Source organism: Pogoniulus pusillus, chromosome 20, assembly GCF_015220805.1.
Source record: "Pogoniulus pusillus isolate bPogPus1 chromosome 20, bPogPus1.pri, whole genome shotgun sequence".
In the NCBI taxonomy this organism is placed as follows: domain Eukaryota; kingdom Metazoa; phylum Chordata; class Aves; order Piciformes; family Lybiidae; genus Pogoniulus; species Pogoniulus pusillus.
Genome location: NC_087283.1, coordinates 21,618,367 through 21,636,522, shown reverse-complemented (window position 1 = coordinate 21,636,522; position 18,156 = coordinate 21,618,367). Strand labels below are relative to the sequence as shown.

General features: G+C 63.4%; 1 protein-coding gene across 7 annotated transcripts in view; it reads left to right on the top strand.

The window, feature by feature from the left end:
* Positions 1–17,050, top strand: part of LOC135184604 (adhesion G-protein coupled receptor G1-like) — a 33,024-nt gene extending 15,974 nt beyond the window's left edge. For 2 of the 7 annotated variants that reach the window (XM_064160553.1, XM_064160550.1), the window contains exons 3-15: positions 428–853; positions 3,070–3,193; positions 4,371–4,518; positions 4,615–4,743; positions 4,967–5,083; positions 6,512–6,557; positions 7,984–8,111; positions 8,194–8,309; positions 10,676–10,947; positions 13,011–13,122; positions 16,095–16,363; positions 16,563–16,731; positions 16,868–17,050. In XM_064160553.1, coding sequence (XP_064016623.1) covers positions 428–853; positions 3,070–3,193; positions 4,371–4,518; positions 4,615–4,743; positions 4,967–5,083; positions 6,512–6,557; positions 7,984–8,111; positions 8,194–8,309; positions 10,676–10,947; positions 13,011–13,122; positions 16,095–16,363; positions 16,563–16,678 — 2,003 coding nt within the window. In that variant the 3' untranslated portion in view covers positions 16,679–16,731; positions 16,868–17,050. Of the gene's footprint in view, positions 1–427; positions 854–3,069; positions 3,194–4,370; positions 4,519–4,614; positions 4,744–4,966; positions 5,084–6,511; positions 6,558–7,983; positions 8,112–8,193; positions 8,310–10,675; positions 10,948–13,010; positions 13,123–16,094; positions 16,364–16,562; positions 16,842–16,867 lie in introns of those variants that run through there. The other 5 variants (XM_064160555.1, XM_064160556.1, XM_064160554.1 and 2 more) reach the window with 5 other exon arrangements.
* Positions 17,051–18,156: the final 1,106 nt, after the last annotated feature.

Genomic DNA, 18,156 nt, shown 5'->3' with positions numbered 1-18,156 from the left:
CAATTGGCAGCCCCAAAGAGTTTGGCAGGAGGGGCACCAAGGGGCATTGGCAACCATGGGTTCCACGGGGGTCAAGTGTCCTTGGGTGGAGGTGGCTGTGCCCCTGGTTGGGGTCTCTGGGACAGGATGAGTCCTTTCCAGGGAGAGGAGATGGTCTCCATCCTTCCTTCCTGGGGGTGGAGAGGTCCTCTGCTGGCACCTGGCAGAGGGTGGTGCCCAGGGACAGAAGGTGCTGCTGGCCTAGGAGCCCTTAGGGAGGGCACCCAGGAGGTGTCCCCTGTACCCCCCCCCCCAAACCCAACCCAACCAAGCCAGGGCCAAGGTAACCAAGACAGTGAGCCTTGAGGGAGGGTGCCACACGTGAAGACTGGCATCAAGCTTTGCCAGGGTGGCTGACCCAGCACTGCCACCCACTTGTGCCACTCAGGGGTGGAAGGCAGCAGCCAGCTCCAGGAGGACTTTCGGTTCTGCGGCGACAGGAACCAGACCCAGGAGAGCTTCATCCTCTACCAGCATGGTCCTGCCACCATCTCCATCCAGAACACTGCCCAGGCCCTCATCATCAAGAGGCCCTTTCTGCCCAGCAGGAGGAACTCTTACTACCAGTACCTGCTGCCCCCTGCCCTGGGCAGGTATCGCTTCTGCCTCTACTGGTTCAAAGCCAACAGGACCCTGAGGCTGGCATATGGCAAGCAGAGCTTCCTCCTGGGTGGGGACCTCTCCAGCAGCATCCCCCTGAGCAAGGAGAGGCAGAGGACTGAAAAGAGCAGCACCTTCCTCTTCAATGTCTCCTACATCACCAAGGGTGGGAAGAACACCTCCCTGGACAGTGCACCTGAATACTTCTTCCCTGGTAAAGGTTCTTGGCTGGCATCTTAACTGCCTATAATAAAGCTCCAGCCCGGGAGGAGCAGCTGAGGATTGAGCCAGCAGCTTGCTCAGGTGGCCAAGAAGGGCACCAGCAGGCTGGGCTGGGTCAGTAAGGGTGTGGGCAGCAGGTGTAGGGAAGGGATGGTGCCCATGTGCTGGGCACTGGTCCAATCTTGGGTGTCTCCCCTGACTCCCCTCCGGGTCAGTTTTGGGTCCCTCAGTCCCAGTAGGACATTGAGGAGCTGGAGGAGGTCCAGAGAAGGGCAGGAAAGGTGGGGAAGGGTCTGGGGAGGAGCAGCTGAGGGAGCTGGGGGTGTGCAGTGTGGGGCAGAGGAGGCTGAGGGAGAGCTCATTGCTCTGTGCAGCTGCCTGAGAGGAGGCTGCAGCCAGCTGGGGCTGGGCTCTGCCCACATGCACCAAGCACCAGGACAAAGGGAAGCAGCCTCAGGCTGTGCCAGGGGAGGTTCAGCTTGGAGATGCTGAGGGCAGCAGGAGCAGGGCAGGGATTGTGCCCCTGGAGTGGGCACTGGGGAGGTCACAGCTTGGATCCTGGGGTCAGTTTTGGGTCCCTCAGTCCCAGAAGGACATTGAGGAGCTGGAGCAGGGCCAGAGAGGGGCAGGAAAGGTGGGGAAGGGTCTGGGGAGGGGCAGCTGAGGGAGCTGGGGGTGTGCAGTGTGAGGAAGAGGAAGCTGAAGGAGACCTCATTGCTCTGTGCAGCTGCCTGAGAGGAGGCTGCAGCCAGCTGGGGCTGGGCTCTGCTGCCTGGGCTCAGGGGATAGGAGGAGAGGACCTGGCCTGGAATTGTGCCAGGGGAGGCTCAGGTTGGAGAGGAGGAGAAATTCCTTTGCTGGTGGAGTGGTCAGGGCTTGGCAGAGGCTGCCCAGGGAGGTGGTGCAGTGCCCATGGCTGGAGCTGTGTGCTGCTGGCACTTGGGTGCCAGGGTTTGGTGCCCATGGTGGGGTTGGGTTGCAGTTTGGTCTGGATGACCTTGGAGGCCTTTGCCAACCCAACCCATTCTGTGGGTCCCTGCTTCTCAGGCTGTCAGCAGAGCACTGCTGGTGTCCTCCCTGTGTGCTGCAGCATGCCCAGGTGAAGGCAGAGCTGAAGGGTGCTGGCAGGGGCACAGCTTTGCCTGGGGGAGCCCAGAGGCAGTCCCTGTCCCCCCCTCAGGCTGCCTAGAGGTGAAGGCAGAGACTTTCCAACCTGCTTTGCCCCCTAAAGCCCTGGGAAGCTCTGTGCTCTGAAGAGCTCTGAGTGTCCTGTCTGCAGTGGGCAGTGCCAGGCTGGAGAGCAGCCCTGAGGAGAGGCACTTGGGGGTGCTGCTGGAGGAGAAGCTCAGCAGGAGCCAGCAGTGTGCACTTGCAGCCCAGAGAGCCAAGCAGAGCCTGGGCTGCAGCAGCAGCAGTGTGGGCAGCAGGGCCAGGGAGGGGATTCTGCCCCTCTGCTCTGCTCTGCTGAGAGCCCACCTGGAGTCCTGCATCCAGTGCTGGAGCCCCTGGCACAAGAGGGCTGTGGAGATGCTGCAGAGTGTCCAGAGCAGGGCCAGGAGGATGCTGAGAGGCTGCAGCAGCTCTGCTGTGAGCACAGCCTGAAAGAGTTGGGGCTGTGCAGGCTGCAGCAGAGGAGGCTCCCAGGGCACCTTCTGGTGGCCTTGCAGCATCTGCAGGGGGCTGCAAAAAAGCTGGGGAGGGACTTCTGAGGCTGTGAGGGAGTGGCAGGAGTGGGGGGGCTGGAGCAAAGCTGGAGGTGGGGAGAGTGAGGCTGGAGGGGAGGAGGAAGTTGCTGAGCAGGAGAGTGGTGAGAGGCTGGAATGGGTTGCCCAGGGAGGGGGTTGAGGCCCCATGGCTGGAGGTGTTTGAGGCCAGGCTGGCTGAGGCTGTGTGCAGCCTGCTCTAGGGTAGGGTGTCCCTGGGCATGGCAGGGGTTGGCACTGCCTGCTCCTTCTGCTCCCTTCCAGCCCTGCCTGGTTCTGTGCTTCTATTCTGTGATGCTAATGCCTTGCCCTTGCTACCCTCAGCCAGCCTGCTCCTGGTGGCTTTGCTGGAGCCATGCTCTGAGGGACAGGAGAAGCTCTCTGCCTTCGGGGGGGGTTTCTCTGCCAGCTCCTCAAGCTCAGGCTCACCTTGAAGCCCTCTGCTTTGTGCTGCCCCCAGCTCTGCCCTTGTGTTTGGTGCCATTTGCTTTTGTGTGACCTTCAGCCTCTGCAGAGAACATGCCTGTGTGGGAGCAGGAGGTGGAGGAGCAGATGACCACCTTAGACCACCTCATTGCCCAGCCCCCGGTGCCAGCCGCGGGTGCCACGGAGCAGCAGCTGCTGCGGCGGTAGGTTCCCAGCTCCCACCCTTCCTCCTCCTTCTCCTCCTCCTCCTTCTCCTTCTCCTACTCCTCCTTCTCCTCCTACTCCTCCTTCTCCTCCTTCTCCTCCTTCTCCTCCTCCTACTACTCCTTCTCCTCCTTCTCCTCCTGCTCCTCCTTCTCCTCCTACTCCTCCTTCTCCTCCTTCTCCTCCTTCTCCTCCTTCTCCTCCTTCTCCTCCTTCTCCTCCTTCTCCTCCTTCTCCTCCTTCTCCTCCTTCTCCTCCTTCTCCTCCTTCTCCTCCTTCTCCTCCTTCTCCTCCTTCTCCTCCTTCTCCTCCTCCTCCTCCTCCTCCTCCTCCTCCTCCTCCTCCTCCTCCTCCTCCTCCTCCGTCTCCTCCTCCTCCGTCTCCTCCTCCTCCTTCTCCTCCTCCTCCTTCTCCTCCTCCTCCTTCTCCTCCTCCTCCTTCTCCTCCTCCTCCTCCTCCTCCTCCTCCTCCTCCTCCTCCTCCTCCTCCTCCTCCTCCTCCGTCTCCTCCTCCTCCGTCTCCTCCTCCTCCGTCTCCTCCTCCTCCTTCTCCTCCTCCTCCTTCTCCTCCTCCTCCTTCTCCTCCTCCTCCTCCTCCTCCTCCTCCTCCTCCTCCTCCTCCTCCTCCTCCTCCTTCTCCTCCTCCTCCTCCTCCTCCTCCTCCTCCTCCTCCTCCTTCTGCCTCCTTTCTCCTCCTCCTCCCTCCTCCTTCTGCCTCCCTCCTCCTTCTGCCTCCCTCCTCCTTCTGTCTCCCTCCTCCTTCCTCCTCCTCCACCCTCCTCCTCCTCCTCCCTCCTCCTCCTCCTCCCTCCTCCTCCTCCTCCCTCCTCCTCCTCCTCCCTCCTCCTCCTCCTCCCTCCTCCTCCTCCTCCCTCCTCCTCCTCCTCCCTCCTCCTCCTCCTCCCTCCTCCTCCTCCTCCCTCCTCCTCCTCCTCCCTCCTCCTCCTCCTCCCTCCTCCTCCTCCTCCCTCCTCCTCCTCCTCCCTCCTCCTCCTCCTCCCTCCTCCTCCTCCTCCCTCCTCCTCCTCCTCCCTCCTCCTCCTCCTCCCTCCTCCTCCTCCTCCCTCCTCCTCCTCCTCCCTCCACCACCTCCTCCCTACATCTCATCCTACCTCCTCCACCACCACCACCACCTCCTGTGGTGTCTGCTGCATCCCCACTTGCTGCACCCCAACAGCAAACTCTTGGAGCTGGAGCAGACCTTGGCCAAGGTAGAGCTGGAAGGGCAGAACCAGACCTTCGGCACGGCCACTGTGCGCGCCACCGTCCTCAGGCTTCAGCCTGCTCCTGATCCTCAGCCCTTGGCCTTTGCTTCCCAAAGAGAGGTAGGTCCTGGGCACCCTGCCCCCCCCCCAACCCTGCTCCAGAGGCCACCAATGTCCTCTCCAAGGCTTTTCTCCTGCCCAACCTCCCCCTTGCAGGAAGGTGCAGAGGTCCACGGGTTCGCGGTGGAGCTGCCGAGCAGCCTGTTCGCGGCGGCGGAGGAGAGGGAGGAGGTGGTGGAGCACAGGGTGCTCCTCCTGGACATCAACAGCCAGAGCATGTTCCAGGTAACAGCTGGCATGGTAGGGGTGCCCTTGCCATGCCAGGCTCTCTGCTGGCACGGGGCAGCCAGGAGGGATGTTGGCCAGACCAAGGGCTGCTGCTGCTTGAGGGTAGAAGATGCTTCGAGGATGAGCTAGAAGGAACCAGGCACAAAGATCTCCTCCTGGAGGCTGTGGCCTGCAGCTCCTCCTCCCCACGCTGCCACCATCTCTTCTCCTTCTCCAACAGGATGAGAACAGCAGCCAGGTCCTGGGTGACAGGGTGGTGGGCATCTCCCTGGTGGACAAAGTGGTGGCAAACCTCTCTGAGCCAATGGTCCTCACCTTCTTCCATGAGCAGCTGCTGGTAGGTGGGAAACAACCTCCAGGAATGGAGGGGCAAGGAGGGCTGAGGCCCTGCCAGCTCAGGGTGGTCCCAGTCCAGCAGGTCCATGCCCAAGGTCTGCTCTATCCTGGTCCCAGTCCAGTAGATCCATGCCCAAGGTCTGCTCTATCCTGGTCCCAGTCCAGCAGGTCCATGCCCAAGGTCTGCTCTATCCTGGTCCCAGTCCAGCAGGTCCATGCCCAAGGTCTGCTCTATCCTGGTCCCAATCCAGCAGGTCCATGCCCGAGGTCTGCTCTATCCTGGTCCCAGTCCAGCAGGTCCATGCCCGAGGTCTGATCTTTCCTGGTCCCAATCCAGCAGGTCCATGCCCAAGGTCTGCTCTATCCTGGTCCCAATCCAGCAGATCCATGCCTGAGGTCTGCTCTATCCTGGTCCCAATCCAGCAGATCCATGCCTGAGGTCTGCTCTATCCTGGTCCCAATCCAGCAGATCCATGCCTGAGGTCTGCTCTATCCTGGTCCCAGTCCATCAGGTCCATGCCCAAGGTCTGCTCTATCCTGGTCCCAGTCCAGCAGGTCCATGCCCAAGGTCTGCTCTATCCTGGTCCCAATCCAGCAGGTCCATGCCCGAGGTCTGCTCTATCCTGATCCCAATCCAGCAGGTCCATGCCCGAGGTCTGCTCTATCCTGGTCCCAGTCCAGCAAGTCTATGCCTGAGGTCTGCTCTATCATGGTCCCAATCCATCAGGTCCATGCCCAAGGTCTGCTCTATCCTGGTCCCAATCCAGCAGATCCATGCCCAAGGTTTGCTCTATCCTGATCCCAATCCAGCAGGTCCATGCCTTGGAGCTGCCAGGAGGATCTGCACTGGAGCTGAGCTCTTGAGAAGGGGACCCAGGAGGGCTTTGCTCTGGAGCTGTGCTCTGGGAAAGGGGACCCAGGAGGGATCTGGTCAAAAGGGGGACCCAGGAGGGCTCTGCTCTGGAGCTGAGCTCTGGGAAAGGGGACCCAGGAGGGATCTGGTCAAAAGGGAGACCCAGGAGGGCTCTGCTCTGGAGCTGTGCTCTGGGAAAGGGGACCCAGGAGGGCTCTGCTCTGGAGCTGAGCTCTGGGAAAGGGGACCCAGGAGGGATCTGGTCAAAAGGGAGACCCAGGAGGGCTCTGCTCTGGAGCTGTGCTCTGGAAAAGGGCACCCAGGAGGGATCTGGTCAAAAGGGGGACCCAGGAGGGCTCTGCTCTGGAGCTGAGCTCTGGGAGAGGGGACCCAGGAGGGCTCTGCTCTGGAGCTGTGCTCTGCCTGGAGCCTGCTCCCACACTGAGAGGTGTTTTGCCTCCTGAGACCTTCTCTCCCCCTCCCTGCACCTTCTGCCCTGCCAGGTGTGTTGGTTGAGCAGCAACCCCTCCCCCTGCAGCTGCTTGCTGAGCAGGGGCCATGCTTTTGTCGTTGCAGGGCAACGTGACCCCTCTGTGTGTCTTCTGGCAGGAGGGCACCACGGGTGAGTGCCCTGCCCTCGCCCACCAAGCCAACTGCTGCCCTTTGCTCCTCTGGCAGGGTGCCACACACCTGCTGGGGAGGGGTGGCAGTGCCTCTGCCCCTCCCTTCCCTGCCCCTCTGCTCTCTAAAGCTTGCCCAGGGGCAGCTTTTCACCTCCCACCCCTGCCCCGTAGCTGACCTGAGAGCTTCAGGATGGATCTTGATGCTGAGGGTGTTGAGGGTGGCCACAAGCATGGGGCAAGCTGGAACCCTCACTTTGAGACTCAGATTTGTCAGGGCTGGAAGGGACCTCAAGGCTCATCCAGCTCCAACCTCCCTGCCATGGGCAGGGACACCTCCCACCAGAGCAGGTTGCTCAGAGCCACATCCAGCCTGGCCTTGGACACCTCCAGGGATGAGGCTTTCACCTCCCACCAGAGCAGGTTGCCCACAGCCACATCCAGCCTGGCCCTGGACACCTCCAGGGATGAGGCTTTCACCTCCCACCAGAGCAGGTTGCTCAGAGCCACATCCAGCCTGGCCCTGGACACCTCCAGGGATGAGGCTTTCACCTCCCACCAGAGCAGGTTGCCCAGAGCCACATCCAGCCTGGCCTTGGACACCTCCAGGGATGAGGCTTTCACCTCCCACCAGAGCAGGTTGCTCACAGCCACATCCAGCCTGGCCCTGGACACCTCCAGGGATGAGGCTTTCACCTCCCACCAGAGCAGGTTGCCCACAGCCACATCCAGCCTGGCCCTGGACACCTCCAGGGAGGAGGCTTCCACCACCACCACCTGTGCCAGGCTCTCACCACCCTCATGCTGAACAACTCCTTCCTCACATCCAATCTCCATCTCCTCACTTCTACTTCTGCTCCATCCCCCCCACTCCTATCACTCTCCCCCACCCTCCCAAGTCCCTCCCCAGCTCTCCTGCAGCCCCCTGCAGACACTGCAAGGCCACCAGAAGCTCTCCCTGCAGCCTTCTGCACTGCAGCCTGCACAGCCCCAACTCTCTCAGCCTGTGCCCACAGCAGGGCAGCTCCAACCCTCTGAGCATCCTCCTGGCCTTCTCTGGGCACCTTCCAGCCCTCCCCTGGCACAGGGCTCCAGAGCTGGGCACAGGGCTGCAGCTGTGGGCTCAGCAGAGCAGAGCAGAGGGGCAGAATCCCCTCCCTGGCCCTGCTGCCCACACTGCTGCTGCTGCAGCCCAGGCTCTGCTTGGCTCTCTGGGCTGCAAGTGCACACTGCTGGCTCCTGCTGAGCTTCTCCTCCAGCAGCACCCCCAAGTGCCTCTGCTCAGGGCTGCTCTGCAGCCTGGCACTGCCCAACCTCTATCCCAGCAGAGCAGCTCCAACCCTCCGCTCATCCTCGTAGCCTCCTTCCCTGGCCAGGAACACCTTGCCCTAAACTCCCAGCAGCTGAGCAGCCCTTGCTGGTGCTCAGCAGGTGCTGTGCCTTCCTCTCCCTCAGCCAGCTCTGGCAGCTGGGCCAGCTCTGGCTGTGCCACCACGGCGGGCAGCAGGCAGACAGAGTGCAGCTGCAACCACCTCACCTACTTCGCCGTGCTGATGGTGGGTAGCAACCTTCCTGCAGCCCTCCACCTCCTGCCCATTGCCTGCTCTTCCTCACCACCTCTCCTTCCTCCTCCTCAAGGTGTCCTCCCCGGAGATCACTTACACCCACAGGGATTCCCTGAGCATCATCAGCTACGTTGGCTGCTTGATCTCAGCCTTGGCATCCATCTGCACCATCCTCTTCCTCTACTTCAGGTAGGACCTGCCAGCTCCCCCCAGGCTCTCTCTGTCTGCACTGTTTGGCACAGGCTTTGCAAAGCAGAGGGTTGGAAAAGGCCCCTCCAAGGTCACCATGTCCAAGGCTTTCCAACCATCAACCCAAACGACCATGATCTAATTGGGGCAATTAATGAGGCAGCAGTGACCACAGATGGAGTTAATCTAATTCCCCCCCCAAAGCCTCACCCACAACTAGGCACAAATGAGTTCATTTCGGGCTCTGGTTGGGTGGGGAAAAGCTTCCCCAGGCTGCTTCTGGGCAATTCATTCACTTAGGAGGCTCAGAGAGAATGGGAAAGGTTTGGCCACAAAGTGGCTTTGCCACACTCACAGGTAAAAGGCAGCCTGGAGCCCTAGGGCAGCTCTGTGCCACTCACTGTGGTGGAATGGAAGCTTCCAGACAGTCCCTGGCTCCTCTGTGGCAGGGTTGGAACTGCTCAGCCCTTGAGAGGCTTCCAGGTGTTCCCAGGGTGCTGGGCAAGAGGCAGAGGATGTCTGAGCTGATCCTGGTCCCTCTGGGCAGGGAGGTTTGCAGAGGTGCAGCAGCATCTCTGGCAGCTGTGCAGAGAGCAGCATGGCAGTGGCACTGCTTGCCAGGGCCTGAGGCACTGCAATGGCTTCTCCTGGGGAACTGAGGCACTGCAGCTTGCAGGCAGCTCAGGCCCAAAGCATCAGGGCCAAGCTGGTCTGAAGCATGAGGCAGAGCAGAACACACTGGCCAGGAGCAGTGAGGCACAGGCAAAGAAGGAGAAGCAGTGAAGCAGAGGGAGCAGGGCAGAGGCAGCAGCAGCACACAGTGAGACAGAGCAGCAGCAGCAGCAGGGCAGAAGCAGCACACAGTGAGGCAGAGCAGCAGGGCAGCAGCAGCACACAGTGAGGCAGAGCAGCAGGGCAGCAGCAGCACACAGGGAGGCAAAGCAGCAGCAGCAGCAGCACACAGTGAGGCAGAGCAGCAGCAGCAGCAGCACACAGTGAGGCAGAGCAGCAGCAGCAGCAGCAGCACACAGTGAGGCAGAGCAGCAGCAGCAGCACACAGGGAGGCAGAGCAGCAGCAGCAGCAGCACACAGGGAGGCAGAGCAGCAGCAGCAGCAGCAGCACACAGGGAGGCAGAGCAGCAGCAGCACACAGGGAGGCAGAGCAGCAGCAGCAGCACACAGGGAGGCAGAGCAGCAGCAGCAGCAGCACACAGGGAGGCAGAGCAGCAGCAGCAGCACACAGGGAGGCAGAGCAGCAGCAGCAGCACACAGGGAGGCAGAGCAGCAGCAGCAGCACACAGGGAGGCAGAGGAGCAGCAGCAGCAGCACACAGGGAGGCAGAGCAGCAGCAGCAGCAGCACACAGTGAGGCAGAGCAGCAGCAGCAGCACACAGGGAGGCAGAGCAGCAGCAGCAGCACACAGGGAGGCAGAGCAGCAGCAGCAGCACACAGGGAGGCAGAGCAGCAGCAGCAGCAGCACACAGTGAGGCAGAGCAGCAGCAGCAGCACACAGTGAGGCAGAGCAGCAGCAGCAGCAGCAGCACACAGTGAGGCAGAGCAGCAGCAGCAGCACACAGTGAGGCAGAGCAGCAGCAGCAGCAGCAGCAGCACACAGGGAGGCAGAGCAGCAGCAGCAGCAGCAGCACACAGGGAGGCAGAGCAGCAGCAGCAGCAGCAGCACACAGGGAGGCAGAGCAGCAGCAGCAGCAGCAGCACACAGGGAGGCAGAGCAGCAGCAGCAGCACACAGGGAGGCAGAGCAGCAGCAGCAGCACACAGGGAGGCAGAGCAGCAGCAGCAGCAGCACACAGGGAGGCAGAGCAGCAGCAGCAGCAGCACACAGGGAGGCAGAGCAGCAGCAGCAGCAGCACACAGGGAGGCAGAGCAGCAGCAGCAGCAGCACACAGGGAGGCAGAGCAGCAGCAGCAGCAGCACACAGGGAGGCAGAGCAGCAGCAGCAGCAGCACACAGGGAGGCAGAGCAGCAGCAGCAGCAGCAGCACACAGAGGCAGAAGCAGCACAACTGAGGCTGTGAGCAGCCTGCTCTTGGGTAGGGTGTCCCTGGGCATGGCAGGGGGGGGGGGCTGGAACTGGCTGCTCCTTGTGGTCCCTTCCAACCCTGACTGATGATTCTCTGCTTTCTGAGTCATGCCCCTGAGCAGAGGATGGCTCAGGGCTGAAATGATGTCACTCCTCCCTTCCTGACCCTCCTGGCCTAAGACCTGCATGCAGGGGCAGCTGCCTGAACCTCCATTGGCAGCTGTGGTGGGGGTGGTCCCACCAGAGAGCTCTGGTGGGATGTTGTGGGGGTACCCAAGGTGCTGGGCAGGTGCTGTGGCTAAGGTCTGCCTGCCCTGGGTTCTGCAGGAGCAAGCAGCGAGACCAGATCACCAGCATGCACATCCACATGAACCTGCTGGGGGCCATCTTCCTCCTGGACCTCACCTTCCTCATCTCTGAGCACCTGGCCACCAGCAGCCAGGCCATCTGCAGAGCCGGGGGGGCCTTCCTCCACTTCTCCCTCCTCAGCTGCCTCACCTGGATGGCCATCGAGGGCTACAACCTCTACCGCCTGGTGATCGAAGTCTTCAACGCCTACCAGGACCACTTCCTCCTCAAGCTCTGCCTGCTGGGCTGGGGTGAGCCTGGGGCTGGCACACAGCACGCTGGGGGTGGGCACCCTGCCTGGGGCAGCCTCCTTCCCCTTCCCCCTCCTTCCTCCTTTCCCTTCCCCCTCCTTCCTCCTTTCCCTTTCCCCTTCCCCCCTCCTTTCCCTTTCCCCCTCCTTTCCCTTTCCCCCTTCCCCCTCCTTTCCCTTTCCCCCTTCCCCCTCCTTTCCCTTTCCCCCTTCCCCCTCCTTTCCCTTCCCCCCTCATTTCCCGTTCCCCCTTCCCCCTCCCCTCCCTTTCCCCCTTCCCCCTCCTTTCCCCTTCCCCCTTCCCCCTCCTTTCCCTTTCCCCCCTCCTTTCCCTTCCCCCCTCCTTTCCCTTTCCCTTCCCCCTCCTTTCCCTTTCCCTTCCCCCTCCTTTCCCTTTCCCTCTTTCCCCCTCCTTACCCTTTCCCCGTTCTCCCTGCTTTGCATTTCCCCCTCCCCCCTCCTTTCCCTTTCCCCCTCCTTTCCCTTTCCCCCTCCTTTCCCTTTCCCCCTTCCCCCTCCTTTCCCTTTCCCCCTTCCCCCTCCTTTCCCTTTCCCCCTTCCCCCTCCTTTCCCTTTCCCTCTTCCCCCCACCCATCCCTCCTCCCCTCCCCTCCTCTCCTCTCCCCTCCCTCCATCCCTCCCTCCCCCTCCCCTCCTTTCTCCTCCCTTCACCTCCCTCCTCTCCCTCCTCTCCCTCCTCTCCCTCCTCTCCCTCCTCTCCCTCCTCTCCCTCCCCTCCCTCCCCTCCCTCCCCCTCCCTCCCCCTCCCTCCCCCTCCCTCCCCCTCCCTCCCCCTCCCTCCCCCTCCCTCCCATCCCCTCCCCCTCCCTCCCCCTCCCTTTCCCTCCTCCCTTCCCTTCTCCCTCCCTCCCTCCCCCTCCGTCCCCCTCCCTCCCCCTCCCTCCCCCTCCCTCCCCCTCCCTCCCCCTCCCTCCCCCTCCCTCCCCCTCCCTCCCCCTCCCTCCCCCTCCCTCCCCTCCCTCCCCCTCCCTCCCCCTCCCACCCCCTCCCTCCCCCTCCCTCCCCCTCCCTCCCCCTCCCTCCCCCTCCCTCCCCCTCCCTCCCCCTCCCTCCCCCTCCCTCCCCCTCCCTCCCCCTCCCTCCCCCTCCCTCCCCCTCCCTCCCCCTCCCTCCCCCTCCCTCCCCCTCCCTCCCCCTCCCCTCCCCTTCCTCCCCCTCCCTCCCCGATGCAATGCAGAAGGCCTAGAAGGGGATGGAGCAGGGGGGATTGTGCCTGGGAGGTGCTCTCAAAGGAGAGAAGCCTCTGTCCAGGGGCTCAGTGGGGCAAGAGACTTTTCTGGCTGGTGCTAGAGCAAGGAGAGGGTCAGGCAGGAAGGGAAGACCACATTTTGGAGGGTTTTAAGCTCTTGGAAAGGAACACCAAGGACAGCCCAGAGCCACGGTCTTGGATGCAGGGAAGCATCTGCACATCTCTGGTGTGCTTCTGGGCAAGGAGGCTGCGGTGTGAAGCTCTCCTTGAGAGCTTTGTGCAGTCAGAGGAAAGCCTCAAGAGCCAAGCTCTGGTTGGAGGTGTCCCTGCTGACTGCAAGGGGGGTGGTGCTGTTGGACTGGATGACCTCTGAGGGTCCCTTCCAACCTGAATCTTCTGTGGCTTCAGCTTTAGGGAGTCCACTGCTCCACTGCCAGGCTGGGGCTTGACACCAGGTGCTGCCCCTTGGTTTGGAGCCCCTTGGTTTGGTGCCTCTTGGCAGGGAGCCCCTTGGCAGGGAGCCCCTTGGTTTGGAGCCCCTTGGTTTGGAGCCTCTTGGTTTGGAGCCCCTTGGTTTGGAGCCCCTTGGTTTGGAGCCTCTTGGTTTGGAGCCTCTTGGTTTGGAGCCTCTTGGTTTGGAGCCTCTTGGTTTGGAGCCCCTTGGTTTGGAGCCCCTTGGTTTGGTGCCCGTTGGTTTGGAGCCCCTTGGTTTGGTGCCCCTTGGCAGGGAGCCTCTTGGTTTAGATCCCCTTGGTTTGGAGCTCTGTAAGGGGTTAGGGGAGGATGGAAAGGAGCAACAAGTCCTTGCAGGAGGTGCTGCAGGGTGGTTGCTTCCCTCTGCTCTCGCCTCTCAGGGCTGCCCTTTGCCTGCGTGGCGCTGATCTTCCTGACCAGCTGGACCAACTACGGCTCCTTCTCCATCCCCATCCACGGATCCCTGCCTGCCAAGTCCTCCTCTGCCACCATGTGAGTCCTGAGGGTGCCAGACGGGAGCCAAGCGGCTGGGCCAGCGCTGTGCCCGGCACAGCATCCTCAGCCCCCCCGCGGCCTCCCTGCCTGCTGCTGAACGCAGCTGCGGGCGGCTGCGGCGGACCGCGGCCGTGTGCCTGCCCCAGCTCCTCCGGCTCCGGACACAGCCTTCCCCCTGCCCGTCCTCCTCCATCCCTCCCCTGCCCGTCCTCCTCCATCCCTCCCCTGCCCGTCCTCCTCCATCCCTCCCCTGCCCGTCCTCCTCCATCCCTCCCTGCCCTTCCTCCTCCATCCCTCCCCTGCCCGTCCTCCTCCATCCCTCCCCTGCCCTTCCTCCTCCATCCCTCCCCTGCCCGTCCTCCTCCATCCCCTCCTGCCCTTCCTCCTCCATCCCTCCCCTGCCCGTCCTCCTCCATCCCCTCCTGCCCTTCCTCCTCCATCCCTCCTCTGCCCGTCCTCCTCCATCCCTCCCCTGCCCTTCCTCCTCCATCCCTCCTCTGCCCGTCCTCCTCCATCCCTCCCCTGCCCGTCCTCCTCCATCCCTCCCCTGCCCGTCCTCCTCCATCCCTCCCCTGCCCGTCCTCCTCCATCCCTCCCCTGCCCTTCCTCCTCCATCCCTCCCCTGCCCGTCCTCCTCCATCCCTCCCCTGCCCTTCCTCCTCCATCCCTCCCCTGCCCTTCCTCCTCCATCCCTCCCCTGCCCTTCCTCCTCCATCCCTCCTCTGCCCTTCCTCCTCCATCCCTCCCCTGCCCTTCCTCCTCCATCCCTCCCCTGCCCTTCCTCCTCCATCCCTCCCCTGCCCGTCCTCCTCCATCCCCCCCCTGCCCTTCCTCCTCCATCCCTCCCCTGCCCTTCCTCCTCCATCCCTCCCCTGCCCTTCCTCCTCCATCCCTCCTCTGCCCTTCCTCCTCCATCCCTCCCCTGCCCTTCCTCCTCCATCCCTCCCCTGCCCGTCCTCCTCCATCCCTCCCCTGCCCGTTCTCCTCCATCCCTCCCCTGCCCGTTCTCCTCCATCCCTCCCCTGCCCTTCCTCCTCCATCCCTCCCCTGCCCTCCCTCCTCCATCCCTCCCCTGCCCTCCCTCCTCCATCCCTCCCCTGCCCTTTCTCCTTCCCTCACTCCCAGAGGTACATTGAGGAGCTGGAGCAGGTCCAGAGAAGGGCAACAAAGGTGGGGAAGGGTCTGGAGCAGAGGGCTGGGGAGGGGCAGCTGAGGGAGCTGGGGGTGTGCAGTGTGAGGAAGAGGAGGCTGAGGGAGAGCTCATTGCTCTGTGCAGCTGCCTGAGAGGAGGCTGCAGCCAGCTGGGGTTGGGCTCTGCCCACATGCACCAAGTGCCAGGACAAGAGGAGACAGCCTCAGGCTGTGCCAGGGGGCATTCAGATGAGGTTGAGCTCTTCCCACAGGCAGCAGAATATCCTCAAGCTGTGCCAGGGGGCAATAAGATGAGGTTGAGCTCTGCCAACAGAACAGCCTCAAGCTGTGCCAGGGGGCATTAAGATGAGCTTGAGCTCTTCCCACATGCAACAAGCACCAGGACAGCCTCAGGCTGTGCCAGGGGGCATTAAGATGAGGTTGAGCTCTACCACATGCCATAAGCACCAGGATGAGGGCAAACAGCCTCAGGCTTTGCCAGGGGGCATTAAGAAGAGGTTGAGCTCTTCCCACAGGCAACAGAACAGCCTCAAGCTGTGCCAGGGGGCATTAAGATGAGGTTGAGCTCTACCACATGCCACAAGGATACGGGCAAACAGCCTCAGGCTGTGCCAGGGGGCATTAAGAAGAGGTTGAGCTCTTCCCACAGGCAACAGAACAGCTTCAAGCTGTGCCAGGGGGCATTAAGAAGAGGTTGAGCTCTTCTCACATGCACAAGCACCAGGACAGTCTCAGGCTGTGCCAGGGGGCATTAAGTAGAGGTTGAGCTCTTCCCACAGGCAGCAGAACAGCCTCAAGCTGTGCCAGGGGGCATTAAGATGAGGTTGAGCTCTGCCCACATACCACAAGCACCAGCATAAGGGCAAACAGCCTCAAGCTGTGCCAGGGGAAGGTTCAGCTTGGAGAGGAGCAAAAGCTTCATCCCAGAAAGGGTTCTCAAGCCCTGGCACAGGCTGGGCAGGAAGGTGGTGAAGTCTCCACTCCTGGAGGTGTTGCCAAGCTGAGAGGGCATTAAGATGAGCTTGAGCTCTTCCCACAGGCAACAGAACAGCCTCAGGCTGTGCCAGGGGGCATTAAGAAGAGGTTGAGCTCTACCACATGCCACAAGCACCAGGACAGCCTCAAGCTGTGCCAGGGGGCATTAAGATGAGGTTGAGCTCTGCCCACAGGCAACAAGCACCAGAACAGCCTCAGGCTGTGCCAGGGGGCATTAAGATGAGGTTGAGCTCATCCCACATGCCACAAGCACCAGGATGAGGGCAAAGAGCCTCAAGCTGTGCCAGGGAGCATTTAGATGAGGTTGAGCTCTTCCCACAGGCAGCAGAACAGCCTCAGGCTGTGCCAGGGGGCATTAAGATGAGGTTGAGCTCTACCACATGCCACAAGCACAAGGATAAGGGCAAACAGCCTCAGGCTGTGCCAGGGGGCGTTAAGATGAGGTTGAGCTCTTCCCCCATGCCACAGGCACCAGGATGAGGGCAAATAGCCTCAAGCTGTGCCAGGGGGCATTAAGATGAGGTTGAGCTCTTCCCCCATGCCACAAGCACCAGGATGAGGGCAAAGAGCCTCAAGCTGTGCCAGGGGAAGGTTCAGCTTGGAGAGGAGCAAAAGCTTCATCCCAGGAAGGGCTCTCAAGCCCTGTCCCAGGGAGGTGGTGGAGTCCCCAGCCCCGGGTGTGCTGCTGAGGGAGGTGGTTGGGTGGCAGTGGCTCAGCAGTGGCACTGCCAGCTCTGGGCAGGGCAGGGGGGGGGAAGGGGTTTGGGGGTTTGATGATCTCCTCCAACCTTACCGCTTCCATGGGCTCCTTTCCCTCCCAGCTGCTGGCTCACAAACCCTCTGCTCCACAAGGTGGTGAACTTGGGCTTCTTCAGCCTCGTCTTCCTCTTCAACTCGGTGATGCTGGGGGCCATGGTGAGGGAGATCGCCCGGCAGAACAAGAGGGGGCACAAACTGAAGCACCTCCTGGCCCTCTGCGGGCTCAGCGTCCTGCTGGGCATCCCCTGGGCACTCATCTTCTTCTCCTTCACCTCCGGAGCCTTCCGCCTCGCCTCCCTTTACGTCTTCACCATCATCAACTCCCTCCAAGGTGCGAGCCCTGAGGCTGCTCAGGACGGCGCCGGGTGGGGGGAGGGGAGGGGGAGGGTGGGGGTGGGGAAGGCTTTCTGAAGCTGGCAGGGGGTAGAGTAGGAGAAGCCCCAGCCCTGGCACGCAGCCTGGCACAGCTTCAGCTGCTGTTGGCCGATGGGTGAGGGGCTTCACTTCGCCTCTCCTGCTTCCTCTGCCAGGCTTCCTCATCTTCCTCTGGTACTGGACCATGGTGCTGCAGGCGAGGAAGGCTCCGGACCCGCAGAGCAGCTCCGACAGCGTCAAACTGCAGCCCAACAGCAGCCACCTGGGCTGAGCTTGCCGGGGGCCACCCCCTGCCGTGCCCCCCGGGGGCTGCCCACGCAGGGGGTGGTCACGGGTGGGGGAGGGGAAGGTGATGGCCACCCCCGTGCCATGCCCCCCGGGGGGCTGCCCACGCAGAAAGGTGGTCCCGGGGGGGAGGGGAAGGTGATGGCCAACCCCGGGGGGCTGCCCACGCAGAAAGGTGGTCACGGGGGGGAGGGGAAGGTGATGGCCACCCCCTGCCATGCCCCCCGGGGGGGCTGCCCACGCAGAAAGGTGGTCACGGGGGGGAGGGGAAGGTGATGGCCACCCCCTGCCATGCCCCCCGGGGGCTGCCCACGCAGAAAGGTGGTCACGGGGGGGAGGGGAAGGTGATGGCCACCCCCTGACATGCTCCCCGGGGGCTGCCCACGCAGGGGGTGGTCACGGGTGGGGGAGGGGAAGGTGATGGCCACCCCCGTGCTATGCCCCCGGGGGGGCTGCCCACGCAGAATGGTGGTCACGGGGGGGAGGGGAAGGTGATGGCCACCCCCTGCCATGCCCCCCGGGGGGGCTGCCCACGCAGAAAGGTGGTCACGGGTGGGGGAGGGGAAAGTGATGGCCACCCCCTGCCATGCCCCCCGGGGGGCTGCCCACGCAGAAAGGTGGTCCCGGGGGGGAGGGGAAGGTGATGGCCAACCCCGGGGGGCTGCCCACGCAGAAAGGTGGTCACGGGGGGGAGGGGAAGGTGATGGCCACCCCCTGCCATGCCCCCCGGGGGGCTGCCCACGCAGAATGGTGGTCACAGGGGGGAGGGGAAGGCGATGGCCACCCCCTGCCATGCCCCCCGGGGGGCTGCCCACGCAGGGGGGGGGGTCACGGGTGGGGGAGGGGAAGGTGATGGCCACCCCCTGCCATGCCCCCGGGGGGGCTGCCCACGCAGAAAGGTGGTCCCGGGGGGGAGGGGAAGGTGTTGGCCACCCCCTGCCATGCCCCCCGGGGGCTGCCCACGCAGAAAGGTGGTCACGGGGGGGAGGGGAAGGTGATGGCCACCCCCTGCCATGCTCCCCGGGGGCTGCCCACGCAGGGGGGGGTCCCGGGGGGGAGGGGAAGGTGATGGCCACTCCCTGCCATGCCCCCCGGGGGGCTGCCCACGCAGAAAGGTGGTCCCGGGGGGGAGGGGAAGGTGATGGCCACCCCCTGCCATGCCCCCCGGGGGCTGCCCACGCAGGGGGTGGTCACGGGTGGGGGAGGGGAAGGTGATGGCCACCCCCTGCCATGCCCCCCGGGGGCTGCCCACGCAGAAAGGTGGTCACGGGGGGGAGGGGAAGGTGATGGCCAACCCCGGGGGGGCTGCCCACGCAGGGGGTGGTCACGGGGGGGAGGGGAAGGTGATGGCCACCCCCGGGGGGGCTGCCCACGCAGAGGGTGGTCACGGGGGAGAGGGGAGTGGGGGTGGGGAAAGTGACGCCCACCTCATGCCATGCCCCTGGGGGTGGTCACGGGTGGGGG